We start from the raw sequence: 24,257 nt of genomic DNA, 5'->3' as shown, positions 1-24,257 counted from the left end.
GCCAATAGGTGTCCTCAGTCAGCACCGCCTATTTTAACTGGTTACCGGCGACAGCTATGAGGACAGCAGCTCAGCCCCCTCTCTAGCCCCACCCAGTGATTATCACTTGACGGATGAACAGATGGGGGCGGGGAAAGGGGGGGGGCATGTTTTTGATTATTATGGGATGGTGATAAAAGGTTAAGGGAAAATTATACATTATTAAATGAAAACAAATTTGTCTTTATTTTTACTTGAAGAACAAACAGGTAGTGGAGGGGGCATGTTATTGGATATTATGGGATGGCGATGAAGTAATAATCATACATTGTAGAGGGGGGGGGGGGCATTTTATTTATTATTATGGGATGGTGATAAAGAGTTAGGAGGAACGTTGTATGGGGAGGGGTCCATGTTATAGTTATTGTATTAATCCTTTCTGTCTTGTATATCATAGTTATGAATGGAAACTACGCCTTTCTTGAAGATGAAAAGTGATGGGCGGGGCTTTAGGCGATAACATCATCCCACACAGGAGACCCGCCCACACCGATCAATGGTGGGGTCGATTCCTATACATTGCTGATTTTAAATCGAAAAGCACTTTATGCTATGGTGCCCCCTTCTCCTTCATATGGTTTGCATAGATGAGAGTTATGATCGGACGTCTCTTATATCGCATCCACAGTCTGACCATCTCCTGTACCATGACTGCAGTCTCTGACCACCTCCTGTACCATGACTGCAGTCTCAGACTATGGGCAGGAGACAGTCAGAGACAGTGGATGTAATACAAGAGATATAGTCTGACTGTCTCCTGCCCATAGTTTGACTAGATCTCTTGTATCGCATGCAGTCTCTGACCATCTCCTGTACCATGTCTGCAGTCTCTGTCTCCTGCCCATAGTCTGAGACTGCAGCCATGGTACAGGAGACGGTCAGAGACTGCGGCCATGGTACAGGAGACGGTCAGAGACTGCGGCCATGGTACAGGAGACGGTCAGAGACTGCGGCCATGGTACAGGAGACGGTCAGAGACTGCGGCCATGGTACAGGAGACGGTCAGAGACTGTGGATGCGATACAAGAGATATAGTCAGACTATGCCCAGGAGACAGTCGGACTATATCCCTTGTATCGCATGCAGTCTCTGCCCATAGTCTGACTATATCCTGTTGTGGGTCTCAGACTGAATAGTCACTGATTTTTATGTACGGCCCCCTGGTGATGTCAGAATCTGGAGTTGAGGCTCCGGTTCTCCCCCATACCCAAAAAAAATAAAAAAATTGGCACCTCTGGGGTACATACGTTGACGTCACAGGGTGGACTTGATTTGTGTGATTCTATTGATAAGGAATATTTCTGAATATGGGATGATCACTTCCATCACTTTCCTATAATCAGAAGAGGGTTTTATTAGCAGTGCTGCACCACTAAGGGTGACTGGAGGGCTGTATAGATGCTTCATAATAACACAAACCGTCCCGGATTCCTGAGGAGAGATCTGTGATGAAGTGGATGCTGGAGCCAGACGTCATTGAAGAGTCCAGTAGGGATCGGTCCAGTCCTATTATTATAGACCCAAAACCAGACGGTAGTTGGAGGATTTGCAGAAAGCTTCGATCAGTGAGAAGATGTGACACTTACCCCCCATGGGCTGGGTAGATGGGACACTGAGCCCCCCCTTTGCTGGGTAGATGTGACTCTTACCCCCCCATGGGCCAGGTAGAGGAGCTCACAGTCGGACCTGGGAAGGCCCCGTTATCTGACCACTGACCTGACAAAAGGATATCAGCAAATCCCCTTCACTGAAAGTACCGAGGAAAAGACGGCATTTGTGACCCCCGAGGGGTCGTTTCAAAAGAAAAATATGCTTTGAAGTTTACAAAATGCCCCCCTGACATCTCAGAGGACCAGAGAGAGAACCCTAATACCCCGCCAGCCGTTTATCTGGAGGATATATGGACAGAGTGGTAGCCTCACTTGCCCCGTGTCCAGGAGGTATTAGATGCTTTCTACAAGGAATGTATTCAATCAAATCCCAGAAAGTGCCATCGGTGTAGATCAGTGGTCTCCTAACTGCAACCCTTTGCTTGCCTTTATCCAGCCCTTGGGGCACTATTCCCCCCACTGACACCAATGGTGGGGCACTATTCCCCCCACTGACACCAATGGTGGGGCACTATTCCTCCCACTGACACCAATGATGGGGCACTATTCCCCCCACTGACACCAATGGTGGGGCACTATTCCCCCCACTGACACCAATGGTGGGGCACTATTCCCCCCACTGACACCAATGGTGGGGCACTATTCCCCCCACTGACACCAATGGTGGGGCACTATTCCCCCCACTGACACCAATGGTGGGGCACTATTCCCCCCACTGACACCAATGGTGGGGCACTATTCCCCCCACTGACACCAATGGTGGGGCACTATTCCTCCCACTGACACCAATGATGGGGCACTATTCCTCTCCCCCCCCACTGACACCAATGATGGGACACTATTCCTCCCACTGACACCAATGATGGGGCACTATTCCCCCCCCACTGACACCAATGATGGGACACCTCCCACTGACACCAATGACGGGGCACCATTCCCGCCCACTGACACCAATGATGGGGCACTATTCCTTCCACTGACACCAATGATGGGACACCTCCCACTGACACCAATGATGGGGCACTATTCCTTTCACTGACACCAATGATGGGACACCTCCCACTGACACCAATGATGGGACACCTCCCACTGACACCAATGATGGGACACTATTCCTCCCACTGACACCAATGATGGGACACCTCCCACTGACACCAATGACGGGGCTGACACCAATGATGGGGCACTATTCCTCCCACTGACACCAATGATGGGGCACTATTCCTCCTACTGACACCAATGATGGGGCACTATTCCTCCCACTGACACCAATGAAGGGGAATTATTCCTCATCCTACTGCCATACATGTGGAAGCCCCTTCCCCTTCTGAAAAGCAATTCACAGTTGTGGAATGCTTTTCAGAGGGGGTGAGGGGATATGTCACCTCCTGACTTTGTTTTAACCTTAAAAAAAGCTGCACCGCCACAAATTACTAACACACCATTTCTGAACTGCCATTTTATTTTGGCTGATATCACATTAACAGACAATGGCAGCGATATTTCAGATATCTGCACACGAGGAAACAAAACAGCCAACATATAAAAAAAAATAATAAAAAATAAATTAGGATTCCTTGTGTTAGTGTATCTCTACAAGTGCTAAAACGCTGGAAATGAAGGATGAATTCAGAGTTTCCTGTACAGGCGCAAATCGTTCATTTCACTCACAGCAATCACTCCGTGTCCAATCGTCATTCTTCATTGACAACCGAAGGACGTGATTGGTTACTGGAGGAAAGGAGAAGACATTTCATACTAGCGGACAATCACAAAGGAGGAAGCGCTGAGGTTCAGGTCGGTCTTGGATGGGTACAGGACCTTCAGGTTGCCGTCCACATCAGTAACGCGCACTTGTTCCAGCACCAGCTGGGGGCGCTCCGGGGGTTCCAGGTTCTGAGACGCCAAGTCTCCCGGATGTTCTGTATCGGAATCGACTTCCTCCTCTTTGTTCTCCATCGTGAATTTATTGAGTTCTGCCATTTTCTGTGTATAGGAAAGAAACAAAAAACACAAAATAATCATCATTAATAATATTAGAATAAAATACATTGTACCCCAAAAAATAATAACTTTCACTACAAGAAATAATCTTTATAGAAGTCCAGACACATCCTCTATATACAAAGCGGACATAACCATTTGCTGACCCGGCTTTTTCTGGCATTTATGGTTTACAATTTTAAATCAGTATTTTTTGCTAGAAAATTACTTCGAACCCCAAAACATTGTACATTTTTTTTTCTAGCAGAGACCCGAAGGAATAAAATGGCGATTGTTGCAATTTTTTTATGTCACACAGCATTTGCGCAGCCGTTTTGCAAATGCCATTTTTTTGTAAAAAAAATTAAAAAATTACCCCAAATTTTTCGTGCAATATAAAAGATGTTACAGCATCGCCGAGTAAATTGATACCAAACATGTCACGCTTTAAAATTGCGCTCATTCATGGAATGGAAACAAACTACCGTACCTAAGAATCTCCATAGGCGACAATTTAAACGTCTTTACAGGTTTCCAGTTTAGCGTTACAGAGGAGGTCTGGTGCTAGAATTTTTGCTCTCACTCCAGCGTTCCTGGCGATACCTCACATGTGGTACCGTTTATATATGCGTTCGCTTCTGCACGCGAGCATAGAGTGATGGGAGCGCTTTAATTTTTTTTTTTTTTTTTTTATTATTCATTTTACTTTTTATTTTTACACTGTCCCTTTATTTTTGATCACTTGACAATTCCTATTACAAGGAATGTAAACTTCCCTTGTAATAGAAAGAAGGATGATGGGTCCTCTTTTTGAAGAGATCTGGGGTCAAAGAGACCCCAAATCTCTTCTTTACCTTTAAAAGAAAAAAAAAATAAAAATTAGATTTTTGTACCTACCATAAAAACCTTTTCTCTGAAATTGGACAGACGCAGCTCCATATCTTCTTAGACCATTGGGTTATGCTCCTCCCATCAGGAATAGGAAACAGCTTTACCACGCCTATGGGGGCTGTCCCTGCAGGCATAACCCCACACACTCTGCTACAGCATTTAGTTTTGTTGCAAGCAGTGTGTAGAAGAAAAAAAAAACCCCATTCACTCAGAAGTAGAGGGGCGGGTGCTGCGTCTGTCGATTAACTTCAGAGGAAAGGATTTTAAAGTAAATACTCCAGACACACAGCCCCCGCAGGGACAGGAAAGGACACACAGACCGGGCAGACCAGGGGGGGATCTCTTGGGAGGCACAAATCCCATTATCCCCAGGGGAAGGCCCATAACCCCCAAAGGTCAGCAGGGGCAAGGGGGGCACAGTTACTCACCATACCATGGACTGGGTGGGCTCCGCTCCGGGCAGACTGCCTCCCACCCCGAAGTGGGGGGTGCTGCCAGCCGAGGGGTACGCTACGACTCAGGGCGTTCCAGGTCATCGTGTCCCGGTGAGGCATCTGCTCGCAGGCTCGTCCCCCTCAGGACAAGGGAGCACCGTCGTGGCTAGGCCTAGGTAAGAACTATAACCTGCTTACGCTCGTAGGCCAGACTGCGGGGGGGGGGGGGGGGGGACCATAAGGCTCTAGATTATCCAGTGCAAAGCCCCAGCCGGCATCGTTGCTTGCAGATCACCAGGAATTTCTTCCCTGTATACTAGCTAGCAAGTGAGTAAAGAAAAATAAAAAGAAAACATTTTCTAAAAGAAATAAAAAACGGAGACCGGAGTCCCAGCAGGAAACCTAGGTCCTACTCCTCTAGGCAGAAAAACTGATGTGCTGGGTTGTGCAGTGGGGGTTTATGCCTGGAGGGACAGCCCCCTGGGCGTGTATTTTCAAATTTTCCTGCCTAGACTACTCCTGATGGGAGGAGCATAAACCCACTCAGCTCTTAGAGATGAGGCTGCGTCTGTCGATGGACGATAGAGAAATCTAGTTTTCTTTATCGTTCATTGACAGACGCAGCTCCATATCTTAGACCATTGGGATGTCCCAAAGCAGTATTAATATAAGGGGTGGGAAGAAAAAACGCAAAAGAAAAAATTAACTCCCCAAAGGCTAAACATAGCCAACCAGATGATGTGGAGCTCAACCAGGAACAACTGGCGCTCACCTAGTAAAAACAACCTCAAAGAGAACAAAAAAGATTCTCTTTATACAGCAGCCTGGAAGACCTTGCGGCCAAAGGAAGCATCTGAAGATGCCAACACATCAACTTTGTAGAATTTTGTGAACGTATGCACAGACGACCAAGTCGCAGCCATGCAAACTTGCATCACCGATGCCTTATGGCAAAAAGCCCAAAAGGCACTCAGCGCTCCAGTAGAATGTGCCATCACTGGGAAAGGAGGAACCTGACCCTTCAGTGAATAAGCCTGAACAACCGTCTGCCTGATCCACCTGGAAATGGTCACCGCAGACGCAGCCAATCCCTTACTAGGACCCTCAGTAAAGAAAAAAAGAGCATCTGACTTTCAGAAAGACTCAGTAACCGCCAGGTAAACCCTGATCACTCGAACCACATCCAAAGAATGCAAGGCAATTTCCTTAGGATGCTTGGGACGGAGTGAAGGCAGCACAATGTCTGAAAATCAGAAAGCACTTTAGGGAGAAAAGATTGATTTGTTCGGAGTACCACTTTATCTCTGTGGACCACCAGATAAGGCAAACAGCAGGACAACGCTGCAAATTCAGACACTGCAAGCGGAAGTGATAGCCACCAAAAAGGCAACCTTCTGAGACAACGAAAGCAGAAAAAGCTCCCTAATGTTCGAAAGCAGAGAGGCTTTTGAAGAACAGATAATACCAGATTCAGATCCCACGGAGGTAGCGGGGACCGCCTCTGAGAAGCCAAATAGCGCATTCCCTGAATGAAGGTACAAATCAAGGCATGCATAGCTAACGGGTGTATAAAATATATCGCTAAAGCTGACACTTAGCCTTTGATAGTGCCCAAAGCCAACCGCTGTTCAACCCCTTCTTGCAGAAAGGCCAAAACCCTAGCAACCGAAAACAAGCGAGGGTGCACCTTCAGCGATTCGCACCATGAAATGTATGATTTCCACTTACGATGATCTATCTTTCTGGAAGTCGACTTCCTAGCCTTCAAGAGCGTATGAATCACAGAGTCAGCAAGACCTCCATCTCTCAACACCTGGCTTTCAACAGCCATGCCATTAAAGCCAGCGACTGTAAAGCAGGAGGGGAGATCGGACCCTGAGACAGCAGATCTTCCCTGAGAGGACGTCTCCAAGGAGCATCGGCGACCAACCTTACTAGGTCTGTGTACCAAGACCGGCAGGGCCAGTCTGGAGCCACCAGAATGACTGGAATCCCTTCCACCTCTATTCTGTGTAGAAGCCTCGGCAGAGGTTTCAGCGGAGGAAATGCATAGATCAGCAAATACCGACCCCAAGGATCCACCAGTGTGTCTGTGGCGTGGGCCAGAGGATCTCGAGATCTGCACCTTCTTGAGACGAGAAGCAAACAGATCGACCTTGGGTGTCCCCCACCTGACACACAGGAGATGAAACACCTCCGGATGTAGGGACCACTCCCCTTGATCCAACATCTGATGACTCAGGTAATCCGCTTGCCAATTCTCCACACCTGGGATGTGCACAGCAGAGAGGGCTGGGACAAACTGTTCTGCCCAGTCCAAAAGTTCGGCCACCTCCTTGGCTGTTAAGACACTCTTGGTGTCCCCCTGGTTATTAATGTAAGCCACAGCTGTGGCATTGTCCGATTGAATCCGAACCGGACAAGCTTGGAGACGAGGCGTCCAGTGGCTCAGACAAAGCTGTATTGGTCTGAGCTCCAAAACATTTATCGGTAGTTTGGACTCTTCTACTGTCCAAGTTCCCTGGGCACAGAACCTCCCAAGAACCCTGCCCCAGCCCGACAGGCTGGCGTCCATGGTTACCACTGTCCAAAACATCGGGAGAAAGGACTTGCCCTGGCATAGTGCTGGAGAGTAAAGCCACCATAACAGTGCAGCTCTGGTGTTGCAGCTCAACTGAATCAAATTGTCTAAAGACTTTGGATCCTTGTTCCATATGACCAGAATCTCTTGTTGCAAAGGTCTGGTGTGGAACTGAGCAAACGGAACCGCCTCGAAGGTTGATACCATCAGACCCAATTGGCTGATGAGATTGTGTGTTCCTACTAATCAGGAACACGGATCTCTCTCTTACTGCAGTCAGTCCACTCCCCCCACAGTTAGAAAGCACTCCCTTTGAATGAGGGGTGAAATCTTCTCCTCTTTTCAGATACAACACTTTTTATTGAGTTTCTACTTTTCATCCATCCCCCCGCACCGTCCGCTGAGTTTACTGAACTCGCTAGGAACGGCAGATGTCGCTCTTTGCTAAACCCCCCCCAAAGGAGGAAATTTTCCGCTTGGTCGGAACGTCACTCGCCATATCAAAAGAGATGAAATTTCACCCGTCACAGATTGTGAGAGATTTCCACCGAAAAGGAAACGGTTTCTATAAATATTCCTCCGCCGTTATCACAGGGAGAGGATTGCCATCGAGTGCCGGGGCGGCAAACTAAAGCGACTCTCAGGTGGATATCAGGCGGATCACTTTCACTGCTCCAGTTCACAACGACAATCCGCGTCATCACATCATCCAATAGTCACCCCGACCTACAAATAATTCTAATGGTCCCCATATACGTTACATTGTGTCCAGTCAGTCCGGCCTTTCCACTTCCACTTTATACTGGATATAAAGCCGACCATTCACTACACCATCGCCTTCACATCTACCACCAGCTCAGCAATGTAAAGTGCAATGTGATAGAGATTGGATTTAGAAGTTTGAACTCATTACACAATTTTTATAAACTTAACCACTTCTGGACCGGAAAGATTTACCCCTTAATGACCAGGCCATATTTTGTGATTCGGCACTACGTTAATTTAGCGGACAATTACGCGGTCGTGCGACGCTGTACCCAAATAAAACCGATGTCCTTTTTTTTCCCCACAAACAGATTTCTTTTGGTGGTATTTGATCACCTGTGCGATTTTTATATTTTTTGCTCTATAAACAAAAAAAAGCGACAATTCTGAAAAAAATATATATTTTTTTTTCCACATTCTGCTATACAACATTCTCAAAAAAAAAAATAAAAAAAATAATTAGTTTTCTGCTACATATTTAAAAAAAAATCACAATAAGGGTATTTTGATTGGTTTGCGCAAAAGTTATCGCATTTACAAACTACAGGAAAGATTTATGTCGTTTTTATTGTTTATTTTTTACTAGTAATGGCGGCGATCTGCGATTTTTAGTGGGACTGCGACATTGCGGCGGACAGATTGGACCCCTAACTGACATTTTTGACACTTTTGGGGGTAGCAGTGACATTACTACAGTAATCAGTGCTATAAATATGCACTGTCACTGTACTAATGACACTGGCAGGGAAGAGGTTAACAGTGGGTGATCAAGGGGTTAAATGTGAGCTTAGGGGCGTGATTCTAACTGTGGGGGAGGGGCTTGTGAAATGACCATAGAGACATGTGATCCTATATAGAAGGCGCTCTGTGATCATTCCAGAGAGAAGAACGGTCAGCTGTGTTTACAACATCCGACCGTCCTTCTCTCTCAGCGGGGAGCGATCGCGGGTGTCAGACGGCAATCGGAGCCCCCTGCCCCCTGCCCCGTGTATCAGAGTCCCCGCTGACGAGTGGGGGCGGGAGTGCAGCTCGCCCCCTAGCTGCCTGCGATGGACGTAGGTGTACGCCAATTTGCGCAGCAGAGCCACATTGCCGCAGTAAAAAGGCGGCGGCCGGTCGGGAACCGGTTAACAAACTTTTGCTGCCACGGATGTATTTTATTCATTGGCAGCGGAGAATTCTGCAACAGCTGGAGGGCCGCCAGTTTGAGACCCCTGATCTAGCGAGATCCAAATGGCCCCAACCATCCAAGCAGAACAATGGAGATGTCACTTACCTCAATCAGAGCGTCCATGACATCCTTACAGGTCTGCAGGCTGCTGCCACTGGTCACCTCCAACAAGAGGGCCTGGGTGGATTTGGTGATCTGTGGAAGAAGAACGATAGTCATTGTAATCCAAGTGTCTTCCAAATGAGGTCAGTGTTCCTTTAAAACCCAACTCCAACCAATAGCTTTTCCGTTTAGGATAGAGTGGGGGAGGGTAGAAGCTATATCAGGGGTCTCCAAACTATGGCCCTCCAGTTGTTCAGGAACTACAACTCCCATCAAGCCTAGTCATGTCTGTGAATGTCAGAGTTTTACAATGCCTCATGGGATGTGTAGTTCCGCAAAAGCAGGAGGGCCGTAGTTTGAGGATCCCTGACCCATATGTTCTTTATTCTTATAGCGCCATTATTTTTATTATACATTATATGGCCAAAAGTATGTGAACCCCCCCCCCACTACAATGATGGTGTTCAGGTGTCTCCAATGAAGGGTCCTGGTAATACTCCATCAAACATTGTAGGCCAATTGATTTCAACCACTGGGCTGTGGTCCACCGCCAGGCTGGAGCCTCCTCTCTCCTAGGCTTTCAGGCAGCTGAAGATCCCTTAATCTCCTGCAGGGTCCCCCAGCTTGCAAAGTGTCCCCCAATCTGCCATAATGACCCTCAAGTCTTCCTCAATGCCCCTCGTCCTTTCAGAGTTCCCCCAGTCCCATAAAAAAAAAAACACAGCCCCATCCAGAGCCTTACAACTGTATGGGCATGGAAGGTTCTGGAATCATTTACTGGGCACTGGTCTCAAAAAGTGGAGAACTTCTTGTTTAGAGAATTATGTTAGCAGTTTGGTGAAGACCCTTTTCTATTCCAGCATTACCCCTACCCCCCCATATACAAAGCCAGCTCCATAAAGACATTGTGTTCCTCCACACCAAACTGGTCTCACCAATGTCCTACACAGAGCCCTGACTGGTCACACCAATGTCCTACACAGAGCCCAGACTGGTCACACCAATGTCCTACACAGAGCCCCGACTGGTCACACCAATGTCCTACACAGAGCCCCGACTGGTCACACCAATGTCCTACACAGAGCCCTGACTGGTCTCACCAATGTCCTACACAGAGCCCCGACTGGTCACACCAATGTCCTACACAGAGCCCCGACTGGTCACACCAATGTCCTACACAGAGCCCTGACTGGTCACACCAATGTCCTACACAGAGCCCCGACTGGTCTCACCAATGTCCTACACAGAGCCCCGACTGGTCACACCAATGTCCTACACAGAGCCCTGACCTCAACCCTACTGAACACCTGATCTCTAAACAAGAGCAAATTCCTATAGACACTACACAGTCATATAGAAAGTCTTCCTAAAAGAATGGAGGAACTCAAGAGACCTCGAGTGTGGAGGATGGTAAACCACAAAGGGGGGCAACGCCATAAACACACGGTGTGACCAGTTTGGTGTGGAGGAACTCCAGTGGCCTGCACCGAGCCCTGAGCTCAACCCAACTGAACACCTTTGGGATATATTGGAACTCCGACTGCGAGCCAGGTCTTTTTTTTTTTTGGCGCCCAACGTGGGGCTCATCATGCGAGTCACCCAACATCAGTACCTGACCTCACAGATGGGCACAAATTCCCAAAGACACCCTCCAAAATCCTGCAGAAAATCTTCCCAGAAGAGTGGAGGAACTCAAAGGGCCCAAATATCAACCCTCAACTCCAACACCTTTGGGATGAATTGGAATGCCGATAGTGAGCCAGGTCTTCTCACACATCAGTCATGGTTAGGAGGTTCATGATTAAAGAACTTAACCAATAATGGTAATGGGGTCACCCCACTAAAATGTAATACACAGTATGGCCCAAAGCTTGTTTACACCCCTCCATAGTTCAGGTGTCCCCAGTGAATGGTCCTGGTAATCCTCCATCGCACAAAGAAATTGTAGACAATTGGGCTTTTCCAGCCTTGTGGTAACAGTTTGGTGAAGACCCTTTTCTGTTCCAGCATGACTGTGCTGCCCCCCCCCCTGTACAAAGCCAGATCCATAAAGACACAGTGTGACCACTTTGGTGTGGAGGAACTCAAGTGTCCTGTAAAGAACCCTGACCTCCCCCCTACTGATCACCTGACCTCACCCCTACTGATCACCTGACCTTATTCCCTACTGATCACCTGACCTCACCTCTACTGATCCCCTGACCTGATCCCTACTGCTCACCCGACCTCACCCCTACTGATCACCCAACCTCATCCCTACTGAACAAGTTTGGGACTGAGTCTAAAATACGGTAAGTAATGTAAAAGGGTCTAAAAAACACCTTTCTACTCCCTCTCTTCCTACTCCCATTTCTTCCTATAGGTTCGGGTATCTCACCTTCGTCTTGTCACTGTTGGTGATTGGTGGGAAAGATATAACCGCATTTTCTGCATCCACCAAGCACGGGTAATTCTCTTTGCCGTCCAATAGATGAAGATATCTGTGAAATGGAATTTTTGTGAATTATTACAAAATTCCCCCAAACTGAAGGCAGCTATGGACACATAATCAATAATGAGGAGGTAGCAATATCTACAAACTAAATCACTTCCTTCATCAAACCACAATTCTCCACCCCAGGGACAAACTCCACCCCAGGGACAAACTCCACCCCAGGGACAAACTCCCCCCCAGGGACAAACTCCACCCCAGGGACAAACTCCACCCCAGGGACAAACTCCCCCCCAGGGACAAACTCCACCCCAGGGACAAACTCCACCCCAGGGACAAACTCCACCCCAGGGACAAACTCCACCCCAGGGACAAACTCCACCCCAGGACAAACATGACACCAAGTCCAGCAATGCTCTGCTCTTCTCTGGCACATGTACAGACACACTGGGGGGGGGGGGGGTATTTTCCAGTCCTATCATGAATATGGAACGTGGTAGACCCCCATGGTGTGTCCATGCATGTGCTGGATCTCCGACACATGTACAGACATGTGCAGTCCTGGCAGACACCCCAGCGGCATTTGCTCGCATACGGCATCCTCAAAGCCCAAACCACCCCCCCTTATCTAAATCACAGGGTGGGGGGGGGGTGCATATTCCAACAGAACTGTATTTTAATTCAGTGTGGCTGTTTGTAGCTCCACCTGTACAGCCATGTCACCAAGGTCCGGATTGCTGAATGGAAATGACTACACGTCCAGTGTGCTATGCAGAGTGCTCTGGGGATCCCTCCTCCCCTATGCAGTCCTGACACAACATCCTCCCACCCCCCCACAGCAAGTCCGCTCCTCCATACAGACCTGAGGCTGTGGGGGGGGGGGGACATTGATAGAGCCACAGGAAAGGACTGTTCTGCTATGCAGAGACTGCTCTGGGGAACCCTTATTGCTATGTAGTCCTACCACATGGGCACAAGGCTCACTGTAACAATTCTACTTCCTCCTCTTCCCTTCTCTGTTGGGATCCCCCAAGGTTCTGTTCTTGGACCTCTCCTATTTTCAATCTACACCTCCTCTCTGGGTCAGCTGATTGCCTCCCATGGCTTCCAATACCATCTCTACGCTGCCGATACCCAAATCTACCTATCCACCCCTCAGCTCATTCCCTCAGTCTCCTCACCTATCACTAATTTACTATCAGATACATCGGTCTGGATGTCTCACCACTTCCTCAAACTCAATCCATCCAAAACTGAACTTATAATTTTTCCTCCACTGCGAGCCCCTTCCCCCGATCTCTCGGTCAAAATCGATGGCACAAATATTAGCCCTTTCCTGTATGCCAAGGTCCTAGGTGTAGTCCTGGACTCTGAACTCTCCTTCAAGCCCCACGTCCAATCACTGTCTAAATCTTACTGCCTTAACCTCCGCAACATCTCCAAAATACGCCCCTTTCTAACCAATGACACAACCAAGCTCCTAGTTCACTCCCTGGTCATTTCTCGCTTTGAATTCCCTTCTCATTGGTTTACCTCTAGATAGGCTCCTCCCCCCTTCAATCCATCATGAATGCTGCTTCCAGGCTCATCCACCTTACTAACCGCTTAGTTTCTGCTACTCTTCTGCCAATCCCTCCACTGGCCTCCAATCAGTGTCCTCCACCCCTCCCTGCCAATCCCTCCAGTGGTCTCCATTCAGTGTCCTCCACCCCTCCCTGCCAATCCCTCCACTGGCCTCCATTCAGTGTCCTCCACCCCTCCCTGCCAATTCCTCCACTGGCCTCTATTCGGTGTCCTCCATAAGCCCCTCCCCCCGCCAAGCCCCCAAACTGGCCTCCATTCAGTGTCCTCCACCCCTCCCTGCCAATCCCTCCACTGGCCTCCATTCAGTGTCCTCCACCCCTCCCTGCCAATTCCTCCACTGGCCTCTAGTCAGTGTCCTCCATTCTCCCCCGCCAATCCCCCAAACTGGCCTCCATTCAGTGTCCTCCACCCCTCCACTGGCCTTCGCTCAGTGTCCTCCACCCCGCTCTGCCAATCCCTCCACTGGCTTCCGCTCACCCAAGAAATTAAATTCAAAATACTAACATCTTACAAAGCCATCCACAGCTCAGCCCCCAACTACATCACCAGCCTCGTCTCAAAATACCAACCCAATCAATCAATCATTCTTCTTGTTCCTCTCAAGACCTCCTGCTCTCCAGCTCCCTCGTCACCTCCTCCCATGCTCACCTCCAGGACTTTTCCAGAGCATCTCCAATCCTATGGAACTCCTTACCCCAATCTGTCCAATTATCTCCTACTCGATTAGCTTTTAGACAATCCCTGAAAATCCTCCTCTTCAGAGAAGCCTATCCTACCCAGATCTAACAACTGTACTTACATTTTCTCCATTAGCCCATCCCCCACAGTTATTACCCTTTTGTTACACTTGACCCTCCCTTCTAGATTGTAAGCTCTAATGAGCGGGGGCCATCTTATTTCTCCTGTATTAAATTGTATTGTAACTGTACCCTCATGCTGTGCAAACTGCTGGGGCTATATAAGTCCTGTATAATATTAATATTTAGGGTGTCACATGAAGTGTGGTCAAAAGCCAAACCCCAACCCCCCCATTATATAAATCATGGGGGGGCATCTTTATAAAAATTCCATCATTTTAATTTAGCACAGCTATGTGTAACTCCACCCAGCGGCATCAAGGTCTGGGATCGCTCAATAGAAAATACGCAGAGCTAAGCAGAGTGCTCCTGGGATCCCTTCTCCCCCAACATCCTCCCGACCTATAACAGCAGGACCGCTCCTCCATGCAGACTTAAAGATGGGGGATAGAAAATATGCAGAGTGCTCCTGGGATCTCTTCTCTCCTATCTTCCTCCCGCCCTATAATAGCAGGACCGCTCCTTCATACAGACCTAAGGATGGGGGATAGAAAATATGCAGAGCTATGCAGAGTGCTCCTGGGATCCCTTCTCTCCCAACATCCTCCCGCCCTATAATAGCAGGACCGTTCCTCCATACAGAGCTAAGGATTGGGGGGTGGGGGGGTTGGGACATTGCTAGAGCCCATACATTGCATCCAGGACGCACTGATGGTGGGTGCAATGCTCTGCAGGCTTTAGAGAATGCATATCAATCATGAGATGTTGCTACATTCAAACATTGGACTGATCCTGTGAAACAGATTCTCAGTTTTGTATGAGCACACTGGGGCCAGGCTCACTGTAAATAGGAATAGTGCCCCCTTGTGATACCAGCCTGGGCATGAGTGAAAACTGGTTACTGGTTTGGGTGCCCAGGCTATGGAGTCCATCCAACCCAGACAGGCCAGGGCTGCACATGAATAAGGGATCGGCACAGGTTTTGCTGGTAACAATATATGGGGGGGGGGGGGGGTGTGGTGACTATCCGGTGTCAGGTATATGATCTATACGCTCTGAGCACATGGATTAGGAATGGTATGTAATCCGGTATGTACAATATACGGGTGTGGGGAGAGGCGGCACACAATACTGGAGTACAGCCCGACCCTGAGCTCAGCGCTGTGCGTTCTCCTATAGAGGGAATGGAAAATCTTCCATCAGAAGACAAGAGGATTATGTAACCGACTCTGTACACACCTCATCCATTCATATTACCCGCATCGCCTCCTCAATGTACGATCATCACATCGCGTTACCCGCATCGCCTCCTCAATGTACGATCATCACACCGCGTTACCCGCATCGCCTCCTCAATGTACGATCATCACACCGCGTTACCCGCATCGCCTCCTCAATGTACGATCATCACACCGCGTTACCCGCATCGCCTCCTCAATGTACGATCATCACACCGCGTTACCCACATCGCCTCCTCAATGTACGATCATCACACCGCGTTACCCGCATCGCCTCCTCAATGTACAATCATCACACCGCGTTACCCGCATCGCCTCCTCAATGTACGATCATCACACCGCGTTACCCGCATCGCCTCCTCAATGTACGATCATCACACCGCGTTAAAAGCATCGCCTCCTCAATGTACGATCATCACACCGTGTTACCCGCATCGCCTCCCCATGTATAATCATCACACGGCGGTCACATCACCGGACAATAGGACTGGTCCTAGGGCCCGGCCCTGCTGACTGATTGCAACACACTGATGATCCTTCCTGTAAGTGTGCGCCGATCCCCCGCCATTGTCTGCACCGCAGAGCCAGGGGGTTGTGAGTACAGAGAAAGGAAGGCCAATCCTGGAAGCCCCGGGACTACTAATCCCATCATGCCCCAACAATAGATTTCCGGAGCACTTGTAATGTACCAATAAAAACACAATACTGTGAAGTGGTCAGTTTCTGTAAAAGGTGAATTTGGCCTTTAAAGATGGAGTATGGAAGATAGTTGTCACCATATGACAGCTGCATTTTACACTGGGAGGACCGCACAGTGCTGTGGGTGGCTGGCTGGTTGGCTAGGAGCACCCGACTGTGCGTGGGAGGCTGGCTGGCTAGGCCGTGTCAGTGGAACTCCATTGCATAGACCTGGGACTGTGTCAGTAGAACGCCATTGCGTAGACCTGGGACCATAACGCCATTGCATAGACCTGGGACCGTGTCAGTGGAATTGCATTCAATAGACCTGGGACTGTGTCAGTGGAACGCCATTGCATAGACCTGGGACTGTGTCAGTAGAACGCCATTGTATAGACCTGGGACCATAACGCCATTGCATAGACCTGGGACCATGTCAGTGGAACGTCATTGCATAGACCTGGGACCGTGTCAGTGGAACGCCATTGCATAGACCTGGGACCGTGTCAGTGGAACGCCATTGCATAGACCTGGGACTGTGTCAGTAGAACGCCATTGTATAGACCTGGGACTGTGTCAGTGGAACGCCATTGCATAGACCTGGAACCTTGTCAGTGGAACGTCATTGCATAGACCTGGGACCGTGTCAGTGGAACGTCATTGCATAGACCTGGGACCGTGTCAGTGTAACGCCATTGTATTTACCTGGGACCGTGTCAGTGGAATTGCATTGTATAGACCTGGGACCGTGTCAGTGTAACGCCATTGTATATACCTGGGACCGTGTCAGTGGAATTGCATTGTATAGACCTGGGACCGTGTCAGTGGAACTCCATTGCATAGACCTGGGACCGTGTCAGTAGAACGTCATTGCATAGACCTGGAACCGTGTCAGTGGAACGTCATTGCATAAACCTGGGACCGTGTCAGTGGAACGTCATTGCATAGACCTGGAACCGTGTCAGTGGAACGCCATTGCATAGACCTGGGACTGTGTCAGTGGAATTGCATTGTATAGACCTGGGACCGTGTCAGTGGAAAGCCATTGCATAGACCTGGGACCGTGTCAGTGGAACTCCATTGCATAGACCTGGGACCGTGTCAGTAGAACGCCATTGCATAGACCTGGGACCGTGTCAGTGGAACGCTATTGTATAGACCTGGGACCGTGTCAGTGGAACACCATTGCATAGACCTGGGACCGTGTCAGTAGAACGTCATTGCATAGACCTGGAACCTTGTTAGTGGTATGTCATTATATAGACCTGGGACCGTGTCAGCGGAACGCCATTGCATAGACCTGGGACCGTGTCAGTAGAACGTCATTGCATAGACCTGGAACCTTGTTAGTGGTATGTCATTATATAGACCTGGGACCGTGTCAGTGGAACGTCATTGCATAGACCTGGGACCGTGTCAGTGGAACGCCATTGCATAGACCTGGGACCGTGTCAGCGGAACTCCATTGCATAGACCTGGGACCGTGTCAGTAGAACGTCATTGCATAGACCTGGAACCTTGTTAGTGGTATGTCATTATATAGACCTGGGACCGTGTCAGTGGAACGTCATTGCATAGACCTGGGACCGTGTCAGCGGAACTCCATTGCATAGACCTGGGACCGTGTCAGTGGAACGCCATTGCATAGACCTGGGACTGTGTCAGCGGAACGCCAGTGTATATACCTGGGACCGTGTCAGTGGAACGCCATTGCATAGACCTGGGACTGTGTCAGTGGAACGCCATTGCATAGACCTGGGACTGTGTCAGTGGAACGCCATTGCATAGACCTGGAACCTTGTCAGTGGAACGCCATTGCATAGACCTGGGACCGTGTCAGTGGAACGCCATTGCATAGACCTGGAACCTTGTCAGTGGAATTGCATTGTATATTGTTCTGATATTCGGGAATTTGAAACACAGGCACAAACCTTAACTACCAGATTTCTGGATAAGGGGTACAATGAGGGATTCCTCCAACATACTTTGTCTGAAGTAAGAACAACGGACAGACAACTACTTTTGAATAAATCCAGAAAACAAGAGCAAGCTGACTCCTTTGCTTTACCCTTTGTGACCACATTTTCTAGTCAGCATATGAGTATAAAAAATGTAATTACACGTCACTGGCACATTCTGAATAACGACCCAGTACTTCGGAATAACCTACCTGAAAGACCAAGGGTAGTTTTTAAAGGGGTCCCTTCGTTGAGAGATAAAGTTTCCCCTAATGTCCTTGAACCTCCTACACCTAAACCAAGTTTTTAAAGCAACTCACGGGCTATTATAGGTGTAATAGGTGCCAAATCTGCACTCTAAGTTCTAATAAAAAGAGAAGAGTGCAGGAATTTGTTTCTAAGAGCACAGGTCGTAAACACACCATTGCACCCTTTATCTCTTGTACAACTACTGGGGTTGTTTACCTTCTTCAATGCCCCTGTGGGCACCAATATATAGGCCGAACCAAGCGCCCCCTTAATGTGAGATTGAATGAACATGTGGCAAATATTAGGAAGGGTTTTGCTAACCATTCTGTCTCTAAACATTATGCCGCTGTTCATAACAAAGATCCGAGACATACACTCTTTCTAGGTATAGACAGATTTGTGCCACATTGGAGGGGAGAACCTCTCATAAGGGGCATCTCAAAACTTGAGATGTCCTGGATACATCGTGTGAAATGTTATGTACCTTATGGCCTTAATGTAGATGTTGAGTTAAATGCATTCCTTGATAATTCATAAGTATAATACCCCAACAATAATTAATGCCTACGGACGCGCTTCATGTAAATTACATTGGCGGATGCTTCTGGGGCGCTTCCGTAGGCAAATCTGTTGGAATTTTTTATATTATAGATTTCATTTAATCAAAATAATTACTAATATGGATCCAATCTCTTTGGATCTATGTTTGATACTGCTTGTACATTATCCATACAAGACCATGATCTGATCACCAATATAGGTGGCCAATTATAGTCTATCAGAGTGTCAGAATATGTGGAGTTCCCCTTAATTACTCGGATTATGAACAGAGAGTTCTGGGATTTATATGAAGTCCACATTTACACATCATTCAATGGAAGTATTGGTGTAATTTTGGATATTTGATTTTGTTAGTCTTTTAAAGTTTTTTAAGCATATTATTTATCATCTACATTTCTGGTGAAAAGGCCTCCCTAGCACCCGGAAGATTCTTATGGTGGCTCGATCCGTTGTGTTTCCTTATAGGAACACTAGATGGCGCCGGGTTCTGGATGGGCTGAATTCACCGAAATGCACCTTTTAAGGAATAATTTAATCTCCTTTGTGTGCGATGATTTAGTGGAGACTGATTGACGCACATGTTAATAAAATAAGTGTATTGTGATATATGATTAGGCCTTCTGGAATATGTTGAGCAATTTGGTCATTCCCGGACTTCCGGTCCTTTGGTCTCCGACTCCATGGCGGGGTTGTTTACCTCTATCCGGATATCCGGCTGATCTGACTATAAGAGATGGCATCAGCACGCCGTCCGTACCTTTGATAACGTCTCCTCGGACGAAACGCCGTTAGGTCACGGCGTGCTGACGTCATCTCCGGAAGCTTATCGAGGGAACGGATGCGCCTTGCCGTCCGGCCGGCGGCTTACATCCTTCGCTTTTTTTCTTCTTTGTTTGTAAGTACAATCCTTTATTTTAATAAATCTGTTGGAAGTTTTTACACTATTGGCGCCTTCTCTTTCCTTTACTGGCTGGTCTGGCGTTTACCCTGAGAATCTTAGCGGTTCAACTGGCGGCATTAGGGGGTCCTAGAGGCCACCTAAGCACAGCAAGTGAATACATCGTGGTATCCATTGGTGATTTGTCTGGATTGTCACTGGGTCCCTAGGGTTACCTCTCCGTCCATTGGGAGAATTACCAAGCGTTATTGAGCATTTTTCTTATGGTCTGGTAAGAGGCTTATACGCTCTTGGGTGGCCTGCTGATATTGGTGTATGCGGATTTAATGTTCTGCAGACTTTCTATTTCCATCTGGTAAGAGGCCTTATGTCTGGTGGTGGTTCACCTTTCTGCACTTGGATAGAATACATATATACAGATCTATCTGGTAAGAGGCTCTACGTTCGGTGGCGGTCTTTTTCTTCCTTTATTCTGATTATATGCTCACCCATCAATTATTTTTGGTAAGCGGCTGCACAATTGGTGAAGGATTTCACAACACTTGTAGTCATACACATCACATTATTGAGATTGTTTACGGTATCACGCTATGGATTATCATTTTTTTTTTCACATGATACGCGACCAACCTATTGGGAGTTCCTTGAATTCCATTGGACTACCTGGGCACGAGAATTCATCTCATCACATGAATTTTGCAATTTAATATTGCCGTTCTGGTAAGCACAATTCCTACGGGATTTTTTGGAAGCAGCACAAGAATTTACACATCATCAGTCACTTTATGAAATTGGGACTTTCAACAGTTGGACATTTATTTGTTTGTTTAATTTAGCGCGACTTATTTAATACATTGTATAGACCTGGTACCATGTCAGCGGAACGCCATTGCATAGACCTAGGACCGTGTCAGCGGAACGCCATTACATAGACCTGGAACCGTGTCAGTGGAATTGCATTGTATAGACCTGGAACCGTGTCAGTGGAATTGCATTGTATAGACCTCGGACCGTGTCAGTGGAACGCCATTGCATAGACCTGGGACCGTATCAGTGGAACGCCATTGCATAGACCTGGGACTGTGTCGGTGGAACGCCATTGCATAGACCTGGGACCGTGTCAGTGGAACGCCATTGCATAGACCTGGGACCGTGTCAGTGGAACGCCATTGTATAGACCTGGGACCGTGTCAGCGGAACGCCATTGCATAGACCTGGGACCGTGTCAGCGGAACGCCATTGCATAGACCTGGGACCATGTCAGTAGAACGCCATTGTATAGACCTGGCACTGTGTCAGTAGAACGCCATTGCATAGACCTGGGACCGTGTCAGCGGAACGCCATTGCATAGACCTGGGACCGCGTCAGTGGAACGCCAATGTATAGACCTGGGACCGTGTCAAGTGGAATGCCAACGCATAGACCTGGGACCGAGTCAGTGGAACGCCATTGCATAGACCTGGGACCGTGTCAGTGGAACGCCATTGTATAGACCTGGGACCGTGTCAGTGAAACCCCATTGCATAGACCTAGGACCGTGTCAGCGGAACGCCATTGCATAGACCTGGGACTGTGTCAGCGGAACCCCATCGCATAGACCTAGGACTGTGTCAGTGGAACGCCATCGCATAGACCTGGGACCGTGTCAGTGGAACGCCATTGCATAGACCTGGGACCGTGTCAGTGGAACGCCATTGTATAGACCTGGGACCGTGTCAGTGGAACCCCATTGCATAGACCTAGGACCGTGTCAGTGGAACGTCATTGCATAGACCTGGGACTGTGTCAGCGGAACGCCATCGCATAGACCTGGGACCGTGTCAGTGGAACGCCATTGTATAGACCTGGGACTGTGTCAGTGGAACGCCATTGCATAGACCTGGGACTGTGTCAGTGGAACGCCATCGCATAGACCTGGGACTGTGTCAGTGGAACGCCATTGCATAGACCTGGGACTATGTCAGCGGAACGCCATTGCATAAACCTGGGACTGTGTCAGCGGAACCCCATTGCATAGACCTGGCACTGTGTCAGTAGAACGCCATTGCATAGACCTGGGACCGTGTCAGCGGAACGCCATTGCATAGACCTGGGACCGCGTCAGTGGAACGCCAATGTATAGACCTGGGACTGTGTCAAGTGGAATGCCAACGCATAGACCTGGGACCGAGTCAGTGGAACGCCATTGCATAGACCTGGGACCGTGTCAGTGGAACGCCATTGTATAGACCTGGGACCGTGTCAGTGAAACCCCATTGCATAGACCTAGGACCGTTTTTTTTTTTTTCATCATTTTTTTACATCCTGTCACCAGTGCCGTACAGCGTCACCATATAACTGGTGTGGTGGTTACCAGGGACACTTATCTTTTGTTTTTTTTTATCTTTTATTATAATTTTTTGCATTTTTTTTTAACACACTGTGACCAGAGCAATATAATGTTACTATAGTAACTTTGCACTACTTTTTTTATACATTCTGATTGCTTATAGCATTGCATTACATTGGTATAAGCAAGCATTTTACTGAATGAAACTGATTCATTCAATTTGTTTTGATTGGCTGCGATTGGCCCTGTCTGTACCATGTAATCACTGTGACCAATCACCGCTAGCAGCACAATTGTACACAATGGATGGCATAAAAAAAGAAGCCATCCATTGTGTACAACTGGTATAAGATCTGCTGTGATTGGTCATAGCATTCACATGGTACTGGCAGCAAGCTGGTACACTGGTCAGTCGTCAGCTGTGTCCGATGGATGCAGCCAGTAACAGATCACGCCGCTCTGTGGCCGAATCCGGGAGGACGTCATATGTTGTCCACCGCGGATTGATGAGAGGCCCGCCCAGCCGTCATATTGTTATAGCCTGGGTGGGAACAGGTTAAACATAACAAAAACATCCCTCAAATACCGACCAACAATAACAAAATAAAATTATTGTAATTTAAAAAGGAAAACTGGATGGACTATTGTCTTTATTCAACCTCAACTACTATGTAACTATGTAAAAAACACCCAGTGCTATAATAATGTGGAAAAATATTCATAACCAAAGAGCCCATATGAAAGTCCACTTAAAATAATCCCATGAGAATTTAATGTAAATCTTATATATATATTGTGCAATCTTCACACCACACCTCTTGCTTCAGTCTCACCACCTCCCAATAGGATACTCACTCCCCAGATCTATTTGCCTCACACTCCTCCCCATAGGACACTCACTCACCAGATTCATTTGCCTCACTCTCCTCCACATAGGACACTAACTCACCAGATTCATTTGCCTCACTCTCCTCCACATAGGACATTAACTCACCAGATTCGTTTGCCTCACACTCTTCCCCATAGGACATTCACTCCCCAGATAAATTTGCCTCACACTCTTCCCCATAGGACACTCACTCACCAGATTCATTTGCCTCACTCTCCTCCACAAAGGACACTCACTCCCCAGATTCATTTGCCTCACACTCTTCCCCATAGGACACTCACTCACCAGATTCATTTGCCTCACTCTCCTCCACATAGGACATTAACTCACCAGATTCGTTTGCCTCACACTCTTCCCCATAGGACATTCACTCCCCAGATAAATTTGCCTCACACTCTTCCCCATAGGACACTCACTCACCAGATTCATTTGCCTCACTCTCCTCCACAAAGGACACTCACTCCCCAGATTCATTTGCCTCACACTCTTCCCCATAGGACACTGACTCCCCAGATTAATTTGCCTCACTCTCCTCCGCATAGGACACTCACTCACCAGATGAATTTGCCTCACACTCTTCCCCATAGGACACTCACTCACCAGATTCATTTGCCTCACTCTCCTCCACAAAGGACACTCACTCCCCAGATTCATTTGCCTCACACTCTTCCCCATAGGACACTGACTCCCCAGATTAATTTGCCTCACTCTCCTCCACATAGGACACTCACTCACCAGATGAATTTGCCTCACACTCTTCCCCATAGGACACTCACTCACCAGATTAATTTGTCTCACTCTCCTCCACATAGGACAGTCAATCACCAGATTAATTTGTCTCACACTCTTCCCCATAGGACACTCACTCACCAGATTAATTTGCCTCACACTCTTCCCCATAGGACACTCACTCACCAGATTCATTTACCTCACACTCTTTTCCTGGGGGACAGGGGTGCATGAATTTTTTTTATGATCTATTTTGCTTTTTTATTTTATTTTGATACCTTCCCTTTCATTTTTTTATTATTTTTATTGTTAATATAAGGAATTTAAATATCCCCTATT

General features: G+C 47.9%; 1 protein-coding gene across 1 annotated transcript; it reads right to left on the bottom strand.

Moving 5' to 3' along the window:
• Positions 1–3,306: 3,306 nt before the first annotated feature.
• On the bottom strand, positions 3,307–23,331 carry LOC309568268 (leucine-rich repeat-containing protein 47-like; the record flags this gene model as incomplete). The annotated part of the gene is made up of 4 exons (XM_082273937.1): positions 3,307–3,635; positions 9,580–9,669; positions 11,954–12,056; positions 23,201–23,331. 4 exons carry the CDS (start codon positions 23,329–23,331, stop codon positions 3,408–3,410), a joined length of 552 nt encoding a protein of 183 aa, XP_082130063.1. The 3' UTR covers positions 3,307–3,407.
• Between the last annotated feature and the right edge of the window lie 926 nt (positions 23,332–24,257).

This window comes from Pelophylax lessonae (genome assembly GCF_965119305.1).
Source record: "Pelophylax lessonae genome assembly, chromosome: 12".
Classification (NCBI taxonomy): domain Eukaryota; kingdom Metazoa; phylum Chordata; class Amphibia; order Anura; family Ranidae; genus Pelophylax; species Pelophylax lessonae.
The sequence above is the reverse complement of the archived record's forward strand: the minus strand, read 5'-3'. Positions and strand labels throughout refer to the sequence as shown.